This window comes from Anopheles maculipalpis, chromosome 2RL (assembly GCF_943734695.1).
Source record: "Anopheles maculipalpis chromosome 2RL, idAnoMacuDA_375_x, whole genome shotgun sequence".
In the NCBI taxonomy this organism is placed as follows: Eukaryota; Metazoa; Arthropoda; class Insecta; order Diptera; family Culicidae; genus Anopheles; species Anopheles maculipalpis.
Window position 1 is genome coordinate 43,173,208 of NC_064871.1, and position 19,174 is coordinate 43,192,381.

General features: G+C 44.9%; 4 protein-coding genes across 5 annotated transcripts in view; 3 read left to right on the forward strand and 1 right to left on the reverse strand.

Moving 5' to 3' along the window:
* LOC126559646 (uncharacterized) overlaps positions 1 to 2,142 on the forward strand; it is a 57,635-nt gene extending 55,493 nt beyond the window's left edge. Inside the window, exon 5 of the mRNA XM_050215817.1 lies at positions 1,664 to 2,142. Coding sequence (XP_050071774.1) covers positions 1,664 to 2,142 — 479 coding nt within the window. The remainder of the gene's footprint in view (positions 1 to 1,663) is intronic.
* LOC126558232 (protein elav-like) overlaps positions 1 to 19,174 on the forward strand; it is a 381,245-nt gene that overhangs the window by 205,471 nt on the left and 156,600 nt on the right. The gene's annotated exons all lie outside the window — the stretch shown is intronic.
* Positions 4,228 to 4,908, reverse strand: LOC126558990 (uncharacterized). The gene has a single exon (XM_050215082.1). It carries the CDS (start codon positions 4,906 to 4,908, stop codon positions 4,228 to 4,230), a length of 681 nt encoding a protein of 226 aa, XP_050071039.1.
* On the forward strand, positions 5,673 to 11,968 carry LOC126556822 (dual specificity mitogen-activated protein kinase kinase hemipterous-like). Its single transcript, XM_050212340.1, has 9 exons — positions 5,673 to 5,945; positions 6,034 to 6,266; positions 6,330 to 6,737; positions 6,800 to 7,236; positions 8,748 to 9,616; positions 9,691 to 10,323; positions 10,861 to 11,302; positions 11,609 to 11,698; positions 11,763 to 11,968. The coding sequence occupies exons 1-9, from the start codon at positions 5,708 to 5,710 to the stop codon at positions 11,905 to 11,907; spliced, it is 3,495 nt and encodes a 1,164-aa protein (XP_050068297.1). The 5' UTR covers positions 5,673 to 5,707; the 3' UTR covers positions 11,908 to 11,968.

Genomic DNA, 19,174 nt, shown 5'->3' on the forward strand with positions numbered 1-19,174 from the left:
ACTACTATAGATAACTCAAAGAATTAGCTGTTTGTCTACAAAATAAAATTTCGTCTTTGTTAAACCGTTAGCGATCAATTAGGACCTCCAGTTTTATACATCATAAGCGGAACAGGGTTTTTCGATAGAGCATTTAGGAATGTTAGGAATGTCCACGATCGACGATGCACCCACCGATACTGATACTCAGGGAAACTCACATAATAGGGTGCGGTGAGCCAACTATAGAGAAGAATAGCGCTATTTTTTGCTGATTCTCTTGGGTATTTCTTTATCAGTGGTCAAGGATTTCATTTTCGCTTGCTCTATTCTTATCCGTCTTGACCTTAAGGTCACGCTGACCATCTAATGGCTTAATAGACTTGCCGATACCACGTAGTTGGATTATCAGTCCTTACTTCGGGGGAAAGGTCCGGATGGGATTTGAGGTCAGGTTCTGCCGTGTGAAGACCGGCGCCATTGTCGGATTACCACCTGGTCGCCCAACCCCAATCGCATTTCCCTGTATTTAAAAAGCGCCATCTTCAACTTATTCCGAGTGATTTGTATAACAGCAACGTCCATCTTGTGTCTTAGATATTGTTTCCCGTTTGAGCGATAAAATCACCAGACGTTAAAGTCGAAGTGTCATCATAAATGTCTTACTGCAAATAAAATATTATTTCTACAACTTTAATTCATTAGACATTTCCCTTAAAGCTTGCAATAAAAAAAAATGATTAATTGTAGGCTTTCTCCTTTCTTGGCTCACCACGAACACGTTGGCAGCGTTGTTTCCACCACGGTACCTAATTACATCCATTTAGAGTTGGAATTAGCTTGCGAAACATCACCCTTTTGCTAGTGGGCACATACTGCCGTAACCTTTCGCATACCCATGGCTAAACATACTGGACCCCTCTCGCTGTCCTTATTTCCTTTTCTTTGCCAACGCGGTTGTGTCTGTGTCAATCAAAAGACACCGCGTTGTTTCGCATGCTTTTGGGTATGCCGTGCGCTCTCCCCGGGAGACCAGAAAGAATGCACCGATGTTGTTCTTTTACTCATACCTGACCTCTTTCTCACACGCTGCGCATCTTCAGTTGTCCTGAAGAGTCGCCCGCAGACGACACAACAACCTGATCAAACCGCCATTCCGGGCAATCGTTGCAACCACTATCAGCAGCCACTTGCTGCCACCGCTGCCAAGAGGACGGTGAAAGCGAACAAAACTATTTCATCTGTTCAGCAGCAACAGCAACTGCAAAATGGGTGGCCACAGCAGAAACAACGCAATCATCACCACCAACACCACCACACTCTCTATCACCAGCTTTATCGTCATCATCAGCGTCCACCGGCAGCAGCACCGTTCGTACTGCGTACACCCGATACGACCGTGTACTTCCGGAGGGTGCATCAGAAACCACGTGCTACACTAACAGCAACCACGCGTCTAGTGCTGCTTCCGATCGGCAATGAAACAACCGTCTAGCGATGAGCATCCATCCTACTAACTTGAGAGCGAATTACTTTTTTTTGCGTGCTCAACCTTTCAAATGTACTTTTGATTTTTTTTTTTAAATTATCATTTACCACAAACTTTAATATATAAACCCTCGCGACACACTGTACTGAAAGCATGTTTTTTTTTTCTCCCACTCTTCTTTCGCGCTTCTGGCAGGTTCGGCACCGTTTGCTAGTTATACCCCAGTAAAAGCCGCCATAGACACGACCTTCGAGCTGGGAGTGACCCGCACGCCGTCACCGTCGGCCGCCAGTACGGCTAGCAGCACCGGCTCGAACGGAAGCCTTACCTCCTCGAACAACAGCAGTAGCAGTAATAGTCATCCCGCCCCATCCGCCAACAACGGTGAGCAGAAGCATCATTTACCGCACGCCGCCACCGTACCGAACGGCCATCATCATCTCCCGCTCCAACAGCAGTACCACCCGCATCAGATTGACCGATCGAACGGTGTGCACAGTAACGGCCATACCAGCAACAATGGACCGACGGACATGATCCTGAACGGTGCCGGCGAACCACTGCTGCTCAGCGGGACGGGCGAACCGGAAAGCATCCAGTACCTTAAGCCGGCCTCCGACGAGCAAACGGTCAACTGGAGCCAGGGCACGCGTGTCACGGATTTGCTGTTCTAATGCTGTGTGCTGTTCCGGGTGCTGCTGCGGGGAGGGACAGCTTTTTTTTTGTACAGTATGCACACTTTAGCTTTTAGAAGGATCAACCCTTTGTTTTTTGGATGATGTTGAGTGAAAAGGCAGTAAATGTAGATCGCACCCAAAACCCAATGCAATGCGACGTTTCTAGCACGTGTGTGCCTCCCCTGGAATCGATTAGAAGCTGCGCTCATCGAATGATGATATCTCGGTCGAGAGTTTTAGTCTCATCAAAGAATTTTTGTGTTTCCATCGATTGAAATCCTAATTTTTGGCATAATGTTTTGTGTCGCATTTGAGAACATTCACATTCTGATTGTATTACGGTTACTTCATTTTCCAATTCGAGTTTCAACTTTTCTTTTTTTGAATCCTATAACTAAACGGGGGGGTTAATGAACTATTGACAAGATAGTGTGTAAGTGCGTACGTCCGATCATTGCGGACTTTTACAAGGACCCATCAACGAGGATATATGTATTCCGCTTGGCGGTGATGTGGATGCCGCCGTCCCCTAGTAGCAGTGGTGTCATTTTTATGAACTAAATAGAATATACAAATAGACTCTGTTTTTCGTGCTGGTGTGCAGCCTACAAGTTCGAGGGTACGATTTTTGCCTGCCCATTTACATATTAACCATCTATGATTCTAGTTGAACACACTTTGAGGAAGGATTCGAGAGTAAACACGAAGTCAGACTATTATAGTAGAAAACATTCCTCATCGACGGTGAATATATGATTGTGTCTGGGTGTGTGGTAAAAAGTGGTCAAATGCTATCGGCTTTTTTCAATCTTTCTTTTCGTTGGTTAGTTGGTTGTATTGTCTGGGGAGGTGTAGCCATGAAAGCAAAGCCACTGGGCAAACAGCCAACCAATATTGTGATTAATTTTTTGAAGCGCGAGCAAGCAAAGCAGTTGGAATTATGTTTAAATGATGAAAAGAACAAGAAGATACAAGAATTATTGCTACTATTACTACTCGTATAACTACTACGTATTATATTATTACTATTGTGAAAACTTATACAGAGCAAAAAGTGAAGCAAAAAATCACAAGTGTGTGCGACAACAAGCAGAGAAGAGGAAACAGAACGGCAAAAAGCGAGTTCAGAATGTCTGCGATAAGAAGGAAATTTAGGATAAGGATTTTTCCTCTTTTTAAAGAATTAGAATTGTATAAAGCACAGCTAAAAAAAATGGTCCGATAGAAGCGGTAGGACCAAGCAGAAAGCGCCAGAGATAAAAACGCCACGCAAATGATAGGGAGCATGATGATGTGGATTACAATATCTATGACCATGATTGGGATACGATGGTGGTAGTCAAGTGAATGGCGAACGTAATGTGAACCGGCTTATTGGCTAGTAAAGAATCAATTTTTAGGCTGCGTTACGTTGATGAAATCTTCGACGCCTCTTAACATATGATTCAGCTTCGGACCTTTCGTTTGGGGGACTAGGCGCGCCCTCTAAGCCGGTGCTAGTTTTCCAAAACATGCATTGGTGGAATTGAAGTAACAACGATGAAAGAGGAGATCAGGACGAAATTAAACTACAACCATAACACTGCCGGACATATAGCGTCTGATGATGTGCCCAACCACCTTCAAAACACGTAGTGAGAGTGCTGCTGCTTACGATAAGGACGAAAGCCAAGAAGCCTCCCTCTCTCCCATGTTGTGATAGACAAGTGGACGTCGGCGGTTCTTGTTTTTTAAGCAAGTCATTTTGTAGCTTCTCATTCTACTACATTTGAACTTTTAAAGACATCCTCCACAGATTCCGATCGGCGGCGATTCCCACTGAACAGGTGTAATTCCAATAGACAGGGAAGAAATACCACCCTCCCTTTATTCCGTAGCGTTTGTTCTTTAGCGTATTTTTATACATATACATGCATATAAAACGTATACAAAATAAACCTATCGACAAGACCCGTCTTAATGCATTTTATGTAAAAACTGTATTTGTGGCAGCGAGGGAGGAACACAGGAAGAAGGGAATGAATTATTATTATTATTTCTCTCTTAAACATACTTATCACACATGTGTGCATGTGGCTTCTTTCAATCGTCCTGCATCATCGGTTCACCCTTAATTTTAATCCGGCGATTCTGTATCAGTGCTTCACCGTTCAAATTTTCTGAAATGTGCCGGCTGGCAACACACCCTTCCTGGAGATGCAAATTCAGTGCTTCTTCGTAGGTCATGTTGACCTCATATTTCACCATATCTGCCTGTGGCGTCTCATCATCACCGGAACTATCCGCATCGCTCGTCACAGCAGTTGCCGACTGTCCCTGATTTGGTTGATCCTTTGCATTGACAAATATTCGCTTCATGCGCAAGACCTTGTCCGTGTCACACACATACCGGTACAGGTCCTGAATATTGTTCTCGAAGACGGGATCTTTGTTGGCGGTCGCTTTCGGGTCCTTCTCGAAGAACACGTTCGTGCCGAACGCAAAATCGACCGTCCCCCGGTACACTTCATCGTTCACCTGTATGATGGGCTGGTCCGTATCGATGCCGATCACTTTGAGATATAAATTGGGATCGTCTACTTCGAGACATATGTCGAAATCGGCAAACAGCGTTACTTCCTCCTCGTAGAGATCGTCATCTTTGCTGGTTTTGTTGGTGTTTGTTGATGGACCGGGTTGTGTGTGCGTTTCGACCTCCATCTTTATCTCGTCCAATATCGACCGTGAGGTGCCAATTGGGTGGTTCTGGTGGACGCGAGACATCTTCCGTGCGTTTTAACGCTTGTTCGGTTAATTATCAAAAGTTTCTTTCGCTTGATTTACGTGCGTTGTGTGTGTGTTTGTTTATAATTGAACGATTTTGTTTTGCACAATTTTGCGGTACCGCGGTGACAGCCAAGGTGCATGTTTAAATTCACTCAGCTCAATACTTCGATTCCAGTGTTTGTTGTGTGGTAGTTTTTTCACTGGGAATCCTTCCACCCAGCGCAATGGTATGCTATTGCCGTCGCTCCTCAAACTTGGTTTTGCTTTTATGATCCGTGTTTCCTTTGCTTTCTACGTTTTGTTGATATTATCATAAGCATCACGAACAAAGTTTTTATTTAAACCGACAATTTTGAATGTTTTTATCACATCTTTAATAGCTGTCACCGTTCGTACAGGGTCGTGTCCAGCCCTTCCACTCAGTGACAGCTACGAAACATCACTTTGTAGAAAGAAAAAAAGAAAAGAATAAGAAAAGTATATTTATCATATATTTTCTGGTGAAAATCTTTCCCTGTTCCCAACAAAAACGCCATCAAATTTCTCCGTGCAGTGTCGCGAGATTCTGTGTTTGCGAAAGTGCGACTCGGAACCGTCCGATGCGGAGCGCCGTGGTGCAACAGTGAGGTACAGTGCAGCGAAGGAGAAGTTGGTTCGAACCTTTTCCTCCGCGCGAACGGGCACGGTCCCTTCGCTTCGGGTTGTGCTTTGTTTACCCGTGTACCGTGTCAGAGCCATTCCGAGCGATTGGGTAGGTGCTGCCGGGGCCTGAACACCCACCACCCAGCAGAAGTCAATGCTACCGACGGGAACGCACACGGCCGCACCTTCCGACAGCAGAAGTAACGAGGTCGGCAAGAACGGTAGCACCAACACCATGTCCGGCAGTTCGATCGACAACCGCATCACAATGATGGAACAGATGATCCAGAACCCCCGTTCGGCACCCTCACTGTCCCTGCCGATCTCATCGCAGCCGCCAACGAATCGATTCAATCGTACCGGAAGTGGCGGGATGGGCGGTGGATCAGGACGTAAGTGTCAGGACCACTCTCGCACACAACTATCTGCCTCCCATTCTTACCCCGCACACACACACACTCTTTCTCGCTTACCTTCCAGCCAATCGACCGTCGTTAGGCCTGAACCTGCCCATCGTGACCGGCAACCGGCGCAGCGAATCGGAACTGAAGTTCCAGAAGATTGTCGACAAAAGTGGACTGTTGAAGATCAACGAAAAAATATACCGCACGCAGCTCAGCGACCTGGAGGATTTAGGCGAACTTGGGAACGGGACCAGCGGGCATGTGGTAAAGATGCGACACAATCCGAGTGGTGCCATCATTGCTGTGAAGGTAGGCCAATCGCATATGAAGCAGTTCCTTCTTTACACAATATAATTATTTCTCCATTTGTAGCAAATGAGACGCACCGGAAACGACGAAGAAAACAAACGAATCATAATGGACTTGGACGTGGTGCTCAAGTCGGAAAACTGCAAGTACATCGTGAAGTGTCTCGGCTGCTTCATCACCGATGCAGACGTGTGGATCTGCATGGAGCTGATGACGACGTGCTTCGACAAGCTGCAGAAAAAGTCCAAGAAACCGGTACCGGAAGAAATACTCGGCAAGGTCACGGTGGCTACGGTACGTGCATTGGCCTACCTGAAGGACAACCACCGCGTAATTCACCGGGACGTGAAACCCTCGAACATCCTGATCGACGATCGGGGCAACATTAAGCTGTGTGATTTTGGCATCAGTGGCCGGCTGGTGGATTCGAATGCCCGTACACGTTCGGCCGGTTGCGCTGCATACATGGCGGTAAGACACACTAACCTCTCTCCCGTGCCAACACATAATCGAAATTCGCATTTTCTTTGCAGCCCGAACGAATCGATCCAGCAAAAACAGTGTACGACATTCGGGCAGATGTGTGGTCGCTCGGTATAACTTTGGTCGAGCTGGCCACCGGTGTATTTCCGTACCGTGGCTGTGTGACTGATTTTGAGGTGCTTACGCAAGTGCTCACCTCCAATCCGCCCCGGTTGCCCGAAGATCAACCGTTCAGTCCGGAGTTTCGAGACTTTGTGCAGCTGTGCCTGCAGAAGGACTACCAGGCAAGACCGAAATATCCGGATCTGTTGCGCCACGCGTTCCTGCAGCGTGCCGAACACGACACCACGATCAACGTGGGCGAATGGTTCCGCAATGTGGCTGTTAACTGTGGCATTCAGCTAACCAGTCCGCAACTGCCTCCGACCGCTTCGTCCGCTTCCGTCACTGCACCTCCGAACTGGGCCGCAACGTCGGAACAAACCAGGTAAGCATACGGTTGCCATGGTACCCATCCTTGTCTTGTTAGTTTTCTCCAACTGAAAACTGAAATTCTGTTCTACACGATCGATCCGTCCAAACGAGTTTTGGAACCTTGTTGGAGCTTGGAGTTTTGCCCCTTTTGCCAAATGCGTCCAAAAGAGACGTATTGTTACGAGTTTAAAATGGTTTAGGCATGTTTCAAACACTTTTGCAGTGAATGTTCAATAGTTTATCACTTTTTTAAAGCTTCCTCTTGCCAAAGAAATGAAGAAACTCCGTGTTTTGGTCGTGTTTTTGGTTTGGTTTGTTTTGAAATGTTTGTTGCCAAAGTTGTTTGTCCGCGTGATTGCGTGTTTTCTCTTATCAAATGTAATCCAGCTCCCTTTTTCGCTCTTCTTAACGATTGCTTACATGAGACACTTTTACTAATGTTTTGACCTAATGATTTGTCTTCGCTGAGCGGAGGAAACATTTTCCACTTCTTTTTCACCCTGTTTGTCACCCGTTCCGTTTTGTCCGTTTTTGCTATTTGTTTGTTTTAAAATTTGATTTCTCTTATTTGTAGGTAACTATTTCTTTAGTAATTTTTAAGTTGTTCTATGAGTAAGTATACCACACAATCAAACACACTTACGATCACGTTATTTTATAATACACGCGTCCTTCCAGTTCCTGTTTTCACTCTTGCTTGCTCTGTCGTCCCACCCATACACTCACACACACACACACACATAAATATGTGTGCACTGCCTTTTTGTATACATACATACCTCACACATACACACATCCCCCCATACACTAGCATAAACATTATCCAATATGAAAAAATGCTTGCTAGTCTTTAGCTTTACCTTTCCTTTACATATTTTTCTGCTTTTCGTCCGCTTATGTATTTTTTAAGGTTTTATATAGCTTTGTTTTGCATTTATGTTACATATGTTTTGTTTTATTTTTTTCCTTTTTGAATGTTTTGCTGTTGTTCACTTTTTTATATTACTTAACAATTCTCAGTTTTTTTGTGCATGCTTTCTTTCTAACATCCACTAATTGACACACTCACTCGCTATGAGTCCGTATTTGAAGAAGTTGATGAAAGGTGAAACGATCTAAGAGGCGTAGCTGCTTTTCTAGTCCAGCAGCAGAAGATTCTCCGTCAGTTTCTAGATTACGGGGAAATAATGTACGGCTTAGGAACGACTTAGCAACGTCCAAAAAGAATATTCATTTTTATCATTGTAAAGCTCCACAATACTCTAGAACCGCAAGTGAATAGGCATTAATGTACATACATACATACATATGAATGTGGGTCGATTCTAAGTGTTGTGCGTGTTCTCGTTTACGCTAGTTTCACTCATTCTATCCTTTTTGTCTTCTATTTCTCTTTTATTCTTTCTTTTGTTTCGCAATGCCCTATCCTGCTTCCACTGCGAACTCGGTTCTATCTGTCCCCCCTCCCTTTCTACTATCTGTCTTATCGCGGCCTCTTTCTTCCTTCCGTACCAAACCCCGAAGAATACCGACACCGCTGGGAAGTTTGACGGAAGCAGTCCAGGCGCAATCGAACCAGCAAAAGCAAACCATCGCCATCGCCGCCTCGTCCATCCCTATCAAGTCAACCGCAACGATCCTATCCCCTCACATTGCCAACGAAGCCCCCAGCAACCTCAGTAGCCTTCAGCAACGATCGCAGCAACAGCAGCAGCAACTTCTCCAGAGCAAACTAAGTAACATCAGCCTAGCGTCCTCATCGTCCTCCATCTCGGTGGCCACCTCAGGAATCGCACCACCAGTAGCCGCCTCTACCACCACCACGACCACCATCTACACACCTACCTCTGCGTCTTCCTCTCCGGCCGCGTACGATCCACGCCGGTCACCTTCGCCCCAGGCCTACTATTTAGCAAAAATGCAACCGCCAATAAGTGCCATTACTAGCACGAACGTAGTACCAGTAGCGGGGACGGTTGGTGGTGGTGGACTGGAGCGAAACGGGTCGCTCGAAACGGCACGCAAGTACAAACATTCACCCTTCCTGTCCCGTCGCACCGCCTCCGAGTACGGCAACGGCAGCCCCAAGAAGGAATCGACACTTAGCAGTTTGGGTCAAAGTATTTTCAAAAACTTTACGACATCTCCGTTCGCCCAACGTAAATCCTTACCGCCGGGTGAATCGAAGCTTGCCTCTTCCTCTTCTACCGCACCACCGCCGATGCCTGTTTCGTCCTCGGGCATCTACGCGAATGGTGGTGGTGGTGGTGGTGCTGGGTCGAGCAGTAGCAGCAATCCGTCTTCACCATTGTTGTTGGTGCGGAAAACTCAGCAGGATGGGATGGATACGGATACGCAGTACAAGCATCTGCAGGGTAACACTAGTCCAATTGGTGAGTAGGAACTGTGTTAACACTAAAACTACCTACCATTCATTTTGACTGTAACATCCTATTTCGTTTTTCAGTTCTGCAGCGATTCTATCACCAGCAGATTCAGCTGATCGAGCAGCAAAGGGAAGCACTGCACCAGCAGCAGCACCAGCAAGTTGTTTACGGGTACTCCTCACCATCTCCAGTTCCTTCGGCAAGTGAAGCGTCGCCCCATCCTACCCGATACAGTCCATTACCCTCACACCGAACCGTACACCATGGCGTCCATCCAGTACTCAGCAATGCCACGCTACCACACCAAAGCGCTATCCCGCTCTACGTTCATCATGAACCGGTGGTGGTGACAGGGATAGCACCACCATCATTGCCCGCGTCCGGCATTCCCGTGTACCAACAATCCGGTGGTACCGTCGGAAGTCCGAAGCACAAATCTTCCTCCTCGTCCCTATTTAACACATTCAGTCGCGGCATGAAAAGTGCCGGTCGGAGTGATAAGGTGATCGATCGAGGTGGATCCACCGCTCCTACATTGGTGACTGGCGATCGTACGGTCTATGCTACCACTGGCCAAACGATGTACCATCATCATCCACAATCAGGACAGCCAAGTGCGGCGGCGATGCTTCATCGACAAGGAACGCTCAGCAACGGTGGTAGTGGTGGTGTTGGTGGTGGATTGGTTCCGGAAGGCAGCAAAGAAGAAACAGGTAACGTGACCATTGCTTTACTATTGCTCGAGATGTGTCGCATGCATGGAAGCTTCGTGTAGCTTGCGAGATCGTCTCTCATACCCATTTCGGAATGCACTCATGTAGAGTTTCATTATTTATTTTTCTTCTTCTATCTCTTTTTTGTTGTTGTTGTTGTTGTTTCGTTTCTGTTGCAATTGCCCACGCTCTGCTCGATCGCTCACCTTTTTGCCGCGCTGTGTTCGTCTTCACGATCGGTTGTGCGTTTGCGTGTTTGTGTGTGCGATCAAAACTTATTATCATTTGCGCTTACTGACCGTTATTAAAATATAAATTTATTTGGATCCTCATCTTGCACCCACCATTCGGACAATATCAATGTATGCTCATATCGCGCGCGCGCACACAAACACGCTCATACGATGCACACGCACACCGTGTTTGGTCGCTGCTGTTGCTGCTGCTGCGCGCTCATTTCATACACGCCCGGGGCACGCCATTTTCTGTTGCGCGTATTTGACGATCGACCAACAAACAACCACACAAAACACACAGGATGGTTCAATTCCTTTGCAGATATGAAGCGAAAATTTGCCTCGTTTGTGAAGTTTAACCTCAGCAACAATGGCACCACGGGGACAAGTGGAGCGGGCACCGGTGGTACCGCCACCATTGGAGACAAGCGGACGCTAAAGGAGAAACATCTGCTACAACAGCACCATCATCAACAACTTCAGCTACAACAACAACATCAGCACCAGCTTCAGCAGCATTATGCATCGAATCCTTATGATATGATGTCCGCAGGAGGAGGAGGAGCAACGTTGATGACGGGGGCCGGTACGGGTGGGATGTACGGTACGACGGGAACATTCCCCGGTCCTGCTTCGACAACGTCCATGGTAGTGCAACCTCCTTCCGCCATACCGCCCATGGCACACGTGCTCAACAGTCCTGCAACCGATCGACGGCACCGCAGTCCAGATCCTCCACCGAGGTAAGTTGAACCTTTTTCTCTAAGCAAATGGTGTTGTTTTGACCGAAAAGGATATACTCTTCAAATTGACAGCGATCCCACTGTCGAAAAGACGCCTTTCACTGGTGGAGTAGTAACCAGTTGTTTTCCGGTGACGGGAAATTACGTCTTACCAAATTGTTAAAACGAATATTTACGGTATAACTTTGCTGTTTAATTTAATCTAATTGAGTTGGATTGGTTATTTTGATAATTCTAGCAATCTGATTGCGAATAAAATCTGTAAAAAATCGTATCTTTATAATAAACCAATCTCTTTCTACGCAGATTAAACCGTGGTCAATCACCTCTACTTCTGCAACGGAAACTGGAACAGCTCGGTCACACCGGTTCGCCATTACTGGCCAACAGAAGACCGTAAGTATTAACAAAAGCAGAAATCAAATCGCACTTTGTTAACTTTGGATTCCCTTTGATACAGCTTCAATTCTACCTCCCCATCACCTCCCTTACCGCCTCGTCGCGGTTCGGAAAGTGTGCCCGGTTCACCGCAACATTTGCGTGCCCGCATCAACTACACCCCGGAACCGCACCGACGTCCCTACCGCACCACGATCGATCAATGAGTGGGACTACAAATTCTGGCCATGTGATCGATGTACACCTTCCTCGAATAGCGGATGTTTGCCATTTCGGTGCTGCTGCTGCTTGCTTTCGTTGTGTGTTTCGAAGCTGCAATTTGTTTGTGCTACTACACAGTGAAAGGTTAAAGGCATGAGGATGCCTTCCCAACACACAATATAGTACCAAAATGCTAGGAAAAAATGTTAAACAAACAAAAAACGCTCATACCATTACTACTACTACTATTACTACGCTGCCTCAGGTAAATGAGAAGAGGGATGATATGACATGATAGCAAAGGAAGAAGGAAAAACGAAAAATCACTTATCGATTATCGACATCGGAAGCAAAGGAAGCGAAGAGGATAGATACGATGATACAAACGAACAAAATCAACAAAACTCGAACGAACGTCAAACATCTCATGTTCTTCTACTGAAATAGCTCACCAAAAAAAAGGGGGGGACACGCCGCCATTCGTTAGTTAATTGCAACGAGGTGACCAATTCGTCGCACTCATCGTACATTCGCTTGACGTGCTTCGCTTGCTTTAGGGGACCACGTTTTGTCCCTTAATCGCCGACACATGATCACACGCCGTTGCTAGATTGTAGGTTAAAGAAAGTTTACAACAACAAAAAAAAACACATTTAGCAAAACTTTTCGCTTGTCGGCTCACGCCCTCGCTCCTTCAGCGTTCAGTTTTCGGACACGCTTTGTAATTGTGATTGTGCACAGTGTTTGTACTAGCTGCAAACATTATTTCTTTTTTGTATTTCTCCCTCGATTTGTATCTTTTTTTCTCGTGCTTTTCACACTTTTGCGAGAGAGAGAGAGAGAGAGAGAGAGAGAGAGAAAAAGGGATGGCTTTTTTTAAATTTTGTAATTTGGCTTTGCTTCCGGCTTATTCTTTCTGGCGAATGTTTCCAAACATTATATTACCTCACGTATTGTATATGATAATCAAAAGGAAACCGAAACCGGTATGCGTGTGTTGCGTGCGCGTGTCTGTAGAATACGTGTAAACGTACATTTATATAAATATGCAAATCGCGCTCTCGGGTCCGAAGTGTCCTTTTTCAATTCGCTTTATAAACTGTGTGCAATTAAGGCTCGCTGGGAAGGACATTTGAAGCCTTCTCTAGTATAGTGAATACAAACAAAAATAACATACACACAGACACAAATTCATGTATACATACATACAAGTACGCTGCTCGCGCCGTATAGATTGTACATTTTTGACTGTGATTTTGTAGCTTTCGTTTGTATATTGGTGTCGCTAAGCTAGCAGCTGGCTTAGTACTAATACTAATGAGAAGTATATGCAGATGTGTCCAGAACATTGATCAAGTCGCCATTGCTATTATGGATGTAATCTCTCTCTCTCTCTCTCTCTCTCTCTCTCTCTCTGGGCTCACCTTTGTATGCATCTCTCCTTGGTATACTATATCTACCAAGCTGGACTACTACGATCGGAATCGAAGAAGTGATTTGGGAGTGTTTCTTTTTTGTTGCGGAAAAGATGCCAAGCCTTTGATTAAACCGTTTAAAGACGTGATATTTTGGTTGACCAGCGAGCTTTGAAAGCTTTTCCTCATAAGCTTGCAGTAATAATCAATCTTCTTGGTATATATGTAAAGCCTTTTTGAAACAGCACCATGTACTACTACTACCTGTTTCATCATACAAACGAACAGTGTATAGAAGGGAAAAGCAATGGTTTGTAAAAATTAACAACAAAACAAGAGGAAACATGCTGCCAAAATTAGCCCCCACAAACAACCCCGACTTACTAAAGCACATAGTAAGCAGTAGTGTAGCCAACACCCTGTACAATATATTGTACAAAACGTTCCCCGTTATTTACACTTTTCCTAGACTAGATCTGTGGCTATTTTTGTTTTCCGACTCACTGAATAACGCATCTAGTTGCCGGTGTAATTTCAAAATAAAGAAAATCACAGAATTGACGGTTTTGTAAGAAGGTTTTGAAAAGTAGACTAAAACCAAAAGTTCACCAAACATCAAGGAAAAACAACCAATTTAAAGATTATGCTAGACACTCATCGACACTTCAATCAATCTTATGGGAAAAACTTTGATTTTCGATTATCACAAAGGAAATGGGTCAAAACAACAGTTGACAAGGAAAAATAGAAACAAGCGATGGAGGGCGACGGACAAACGAACGAAACAAGCAAATAACAAATGAAAAAAAAAACGAAAGGTAAAAAACACTCGAGAAAAATAGTCATTTATTATTATATTATTATTCTATAACGAAATATTACTATTATTATTATAATTATTACTACTATCATACAAGATACTGTTTGACGCAAATTGCAAAAACAAAAATGATACAAACATGTATCGCAAAGGTGTGCATTAAATTCTGGTTTTGGTCGGATCTGGTCTGGCCCAGTGCACCAATAAGACAGAGTTGTTTAGGGTGATTATTTATGTAAAAACGAAATAACAGTAAACACACTTTGTTCCGAAATATAAAAAAAAACAGCTTCAATGATTTCACATAGATAGGAGCAAAACTGGATGCAAATGATGCGAATGAATGTAGTGAAGGTTTGAAGAAAGCAATACAAATAACGTCTGGAAGGAGCTAAAAAGGATGGAAAAATGCGAAAATCATAAAATGACAGAAAGGTTAAGAAAAGAGAAAGAGAGAGAGAGAAGGAGAGTAAGAGTAAGAAAACAAATGGCGATAAATAAAACAAAGGAATGAACGGAAAAGAAGATGCAACATGTTTGTGGTACAATCCTGCTTACCATCTGAAACCAGTGGCGGATTTTGCCTTTCGGAAGCTAAGTCCGCTTTCCCTGGAAATTGGAGTGCTCTATATCACATTGAATCCAAGCGTCGGTGATTTTCCACGGCAATACTACTGTTTTTTCTCGATAACTGGGCGAGGAGGTGAAGGGATAGGGTTGGGGTGTTCCGCAAAAAGCTGGACGGACCATTGACGCATCCAACGGCAGGTCATTCATCCCGATCGGACCAAAACTGAGCGAGATATAGCTAATTTACTGGGTTTTTCCTCAATAACTAGGTGAGGGGGTGAATGAATCGGGTTGGAGTGTTCTGCAAAAAGGTGGACGGACTAAAGACGCATGCAACGGTAGGTCATTCATTCGGATTGGACCAAAACTGAGCGAGATATGGCTGATTTTCCACGGGAATACACTGTTTTTACTCAAAAACTGGGCGAGGGGGTGGAGGGATTGGGTTGTGGTATTCTGCAAAAAGAGGCGTGGCTTAAAGGCCCATCCAACGATAGGTCATTCATCCCGATCGGACCAAAACTGAGCAAGTTATAGCTAATTTTCTGGGTTTTACCTCAATAACTAGGCGAGGGGGTGGAGTAATCGGATTGAGGTGTTCTGCAAAAAGGTGGACGGACCATTGACGCATCCAACGGTAGGTCATTCATCCCGATCGGACCAAAACTGAGCGAGTTATCACCGATTTTCCACGGGAATGCTGCTAGCGGAATTTTCCGGTAGTTTGTGGAAAATCCCCCTTAGTTGCTTTTAAAATACAAAAACACGTTGAGGAGCTCTTTTTAAAAGATTTTAAAGGAAAGAAACAAAAATGAGATGGAATAACTTAAAATTGAAGAAAAAGTTTAAATTTTGGCGGAAAAATATTTGTCTTGTCGGAAAGAAATTATTTTCCAGTCCGTTTTTAAAATTTCCATTTGCTACCTCCTCGGATTCATGCTCTCCTGTTACTCCTGGTCGAATTTTGCCGCATAAAATTGGCTCGGTTTTGGCCGAAAATCTGCCACCGGGAGCGACTGGTAGTAACAGGAGAGCATGCTTTCGAGGAGGTAGCTGATATCGGCCGAAAATTTCCAAAATCAGTTTTAAAATCCCGGGTCAAAATTGAAAGTTGAATTCTAAACTTAAAATTTCCAACTCAACTTTAAAACTGACTTTGGATTTCAAAACTGATTTTGGAATTTTTCGGCTGATACCAGCTACCTTCTCGAAAGCATGCTCTCCTGTTACTACCAGTCGCTCCCGGTGGCAGATTTTCGGCCAAAACCGAGCCAATTTTATGCGGCAAAATTCGACCAGGAGTAACAGGAGAGCATGAATCCGAGGAGGTAGCAAATGGAAATTTTAAAAACGGGCTGGAAAATAATTTCTTTCCGACAAGACAAATATTTTTCCGCCAAAATTAAACATTTTCTTCAATTTTAAGTTATTCCGTCTCATTTTTGTTTCTTTCCTAAAAATCTTTTAAAAATTCTTCCTCAAAACCAAGGGGGATTTTCCACAAACTACCGGAAAATTCCGCTAGCAGCATTCCCGTGGAAAATCAGCCATATCTCGCTCAGTTTTGGTCCGATCGGGATGAATGACCTACCGTTGGATGCGTCTTTGAGCCATGCACCTTTTTGCAGAATACCACAACCTGATCCCTCCACCCCCTCACCCAGTTATTGCGGAAAAACCAAAACATTCCCGTGGAAAATCGGTGATAACTCGCTCATTTATGGTCCGATCGGGATGAATGATCTACCGTTGGATGCATCTTTGAGCCGCTCACCTTTTTGCAGAATACCACAACCCGATCCCTCCACCCCCTCACCCAGTTATTGCGGAAAAACCAAAACATTCCTGTGGAAAATCGGTGATAACTCGATCATTTATGGTCCGATTGCGGCATGCGGCATACCGTTGGATACGTCTTTGAGCCGCGCACCTTTTTCCTTTATACCACAACCCAATCCCACCAACCCTTGGCCTAGTTATTGCGGAAAAGCCAAAACATTCCCGTGGAAAATCGGTGATAACTCGCTCATTCCTGGTCCGATCGGGATGAATGGATGCGTCTTTGAGCCGCTCACCTTTTTGCAGAATACCACAACCCGATCCCTCCACCCCCTCACCCAGTTATTGCGGAAAAACCAAAACATTCCCGTGGAAAATCGGTGATAACTCGATCATTTATGGTCCGATTGCGGCATGCGGCATACCGTTGGATACGTCTTTGAGCCGCGCACCTTTTTCCTTTATACCACAACCCAATCCCACCAACCCTTGGCCTAGTTATTGCGGAAAAGCCAAAACATTCCCGTGGAAAATCGGTGATAACTCGCTCATTCCTGGTCCGATCGGGATGAATGGATGCGTCTTTGAGCCGCTCACCTTTTTGCAGAATACCACAACCCGATTCCTCTACCCCCTCACCCAGTTATTGCGGAAAAACCAAAACATTCCCGTGGAAAATCGGTGATAACTCGCTCATTTATGGTCCGATCGGGATGAATGATCTACCGTTGGATGCATCTTTGAGCCGCTCACCTTTTTGCAGAATACCACAACCCGATCCCTCCACCCCCTCACCCAGTTATTGCGGAAAAACCAAAACATTCCTGTGGAAAATCGGTGATAACTCGATCATTTATGGTCCGATTGCGGCATGCGGCATACCGTTGGATACGTCTTTGAGCCGCGCACCTTTTTCCTTTATACCACAACCCAATCCCACCAACCCTTGGCCTAGTTATTGCGGAAAAGCCAAAACATTCCCGTGGAAAATCGGTGATAACTCGCTCATTCCTGGTCCGGTCGGGATGAATGACATACCGTTGGATGCGTCTTTGAGCCGTTCACCTTTTTGCAGAATACCACAACCCGATCCCTCCACCCCCTCACCCAGTTATTGCGGAAAAACCAAAACATTCCCGTGGAAAATCGGTGATAACTCGATCATTTATGGTCCGATTGCGGCATGCGGCATACCGTTGGATACGTCTTTGAGCCGCGCACCTTTTTCCTTTATACCACAACCCAATCCCACCAACCCTTGGCCTAGTTATTGCGGAAAAGCCAAAACATTCCCGTGGAAAATCGGTGATAACTCGCTCATTCCTGGTCCGATCGGGATGAATGACCTACCGTTGGATGCGTCTTTGAGCCGCTCACCTTTTTGCACAATACCGCAACCCGATCCCTCCACTCCTTCACCCAGTTATTGCGGAAAAACCAAAACATTCCTGTGGAAAATCGGTGATGACTCGCTCATTTATGGTCCGATCGGGATGAAAGACCTACCGTTGGATGCGTCTTTGAGCCGCTCACCTTTTTGCAGAATACCACAACCCAATCCCACCAACCCTTGGCCTAGTTATTGCGGAAAAGCCAAAACATTACCGTAGAAAATCGGTGATAACTCGCTCATTCCTGGTCCGATCGGGATGAATGACCTACTGTTGGATGCGTCTACGGTCCGTCCACCTTTTTGCGGTGGACCTCAACCCGATTCCTCCACCCCCTCGCCTAGTTTTTGAGGAAAAACCAAAACATTCCCGTGGAAAATTGGTGTTAACTCGGTCATTCCTGGTCCGATCGGGATGAATGACCTAGCGTTGGATACGTCTTCGAGCCACGCCTCTTTTTGCAGAACATCTCAACCTGAACCCTCAAAGTTGGATGTGAATTTCCTCCAACTCCAATATCACTATCTCTAATCAAGTAGTCCATTTTCTTTCTTCGTATTTTTTTCGCTTAACGACCTTCTCTAGGCAACGCCGGCACGTTTTTTGGCCTACTAGACTTGCTGATGCCACGTAGTTCAGTACTCTCTACTGATACATCAGACAGGCAGGCAGAATAACCGTTATCATAACAGACCCTATTGACAAAATTGCCTTAGTAAACACTACTAAGGGTTTTGTCTATCGAAAATATGCCTTTTTAGTGCTTTAGTTGGTAGATTTTGTCGATAGGAGACCGCTCAGTTGTGTGGATCTCGGTTATTTAAATCCTCTCGGCGAGATAAAAACTATTAAATATGAATACTTCGGATACCGTAGATTGTATAAAAGTCAATTGCACCACATTTCATCATATAAATAACGTCTCTTTATTTTATCCATTTTGCAAAAAAAGAAAACTATACCCTTTAACACAAAATAAACAGTATTACATTAATCACTTTCCTGGTTTTAGGTTTTAGTCAATCGGACCTTCCGGTATCCAGCATCCGCTTCCACCTCCCATACACGCACGCACACACGCACACACACACAAACATATCACACACTGTACACCATAAACCCTGTGTCTTTGTGTTGACCTTTTCATAAAAAAATGATTGTTCCACGTGTGTGGGTATGTGTGTACGTCTTCACAAAATATATTGAAAAATCCAACCTCCTTTCAGTAGTCCTCAGTAGTTGGTGTTTTCTGTGTGTTTTTTGTTCGATTCTTCACTACCTCTTTCCAATGTGTTTG

Excerpts from the sequence above, each read along its gene's own strand:
- LOC126558990 (XM_050215082.1), bottom strand. The coding sequence starts at position 4,908 with ATGTCTCGCGTCCACCAGAACCACCCAATTGGCACCTCACGGTCGATA.
- LOC126556822 (XM_050212340.1), top strand. The coding sequence starts at position 5,708 with ATGCTACCGACGGGAACGCACACGGCCGCACCTTCCGACAGCAGAAGT. Across the intron at positions 5,946-6,033 it reads GATGGGCGGTGGATCAGGAC|CCAATCGACCGTCGTTAGGC; the intron begins GTAAGTGTCAGG and ends CTTACCTTCCAG. Across the intron at positions 10,324-10,860 it reads AGGCAGCAAAGAAGAAACAG|GATGGTTCAATTCCTTTGCA; the intron begins GTAACGTGACCA and ends CAAAACACACAG.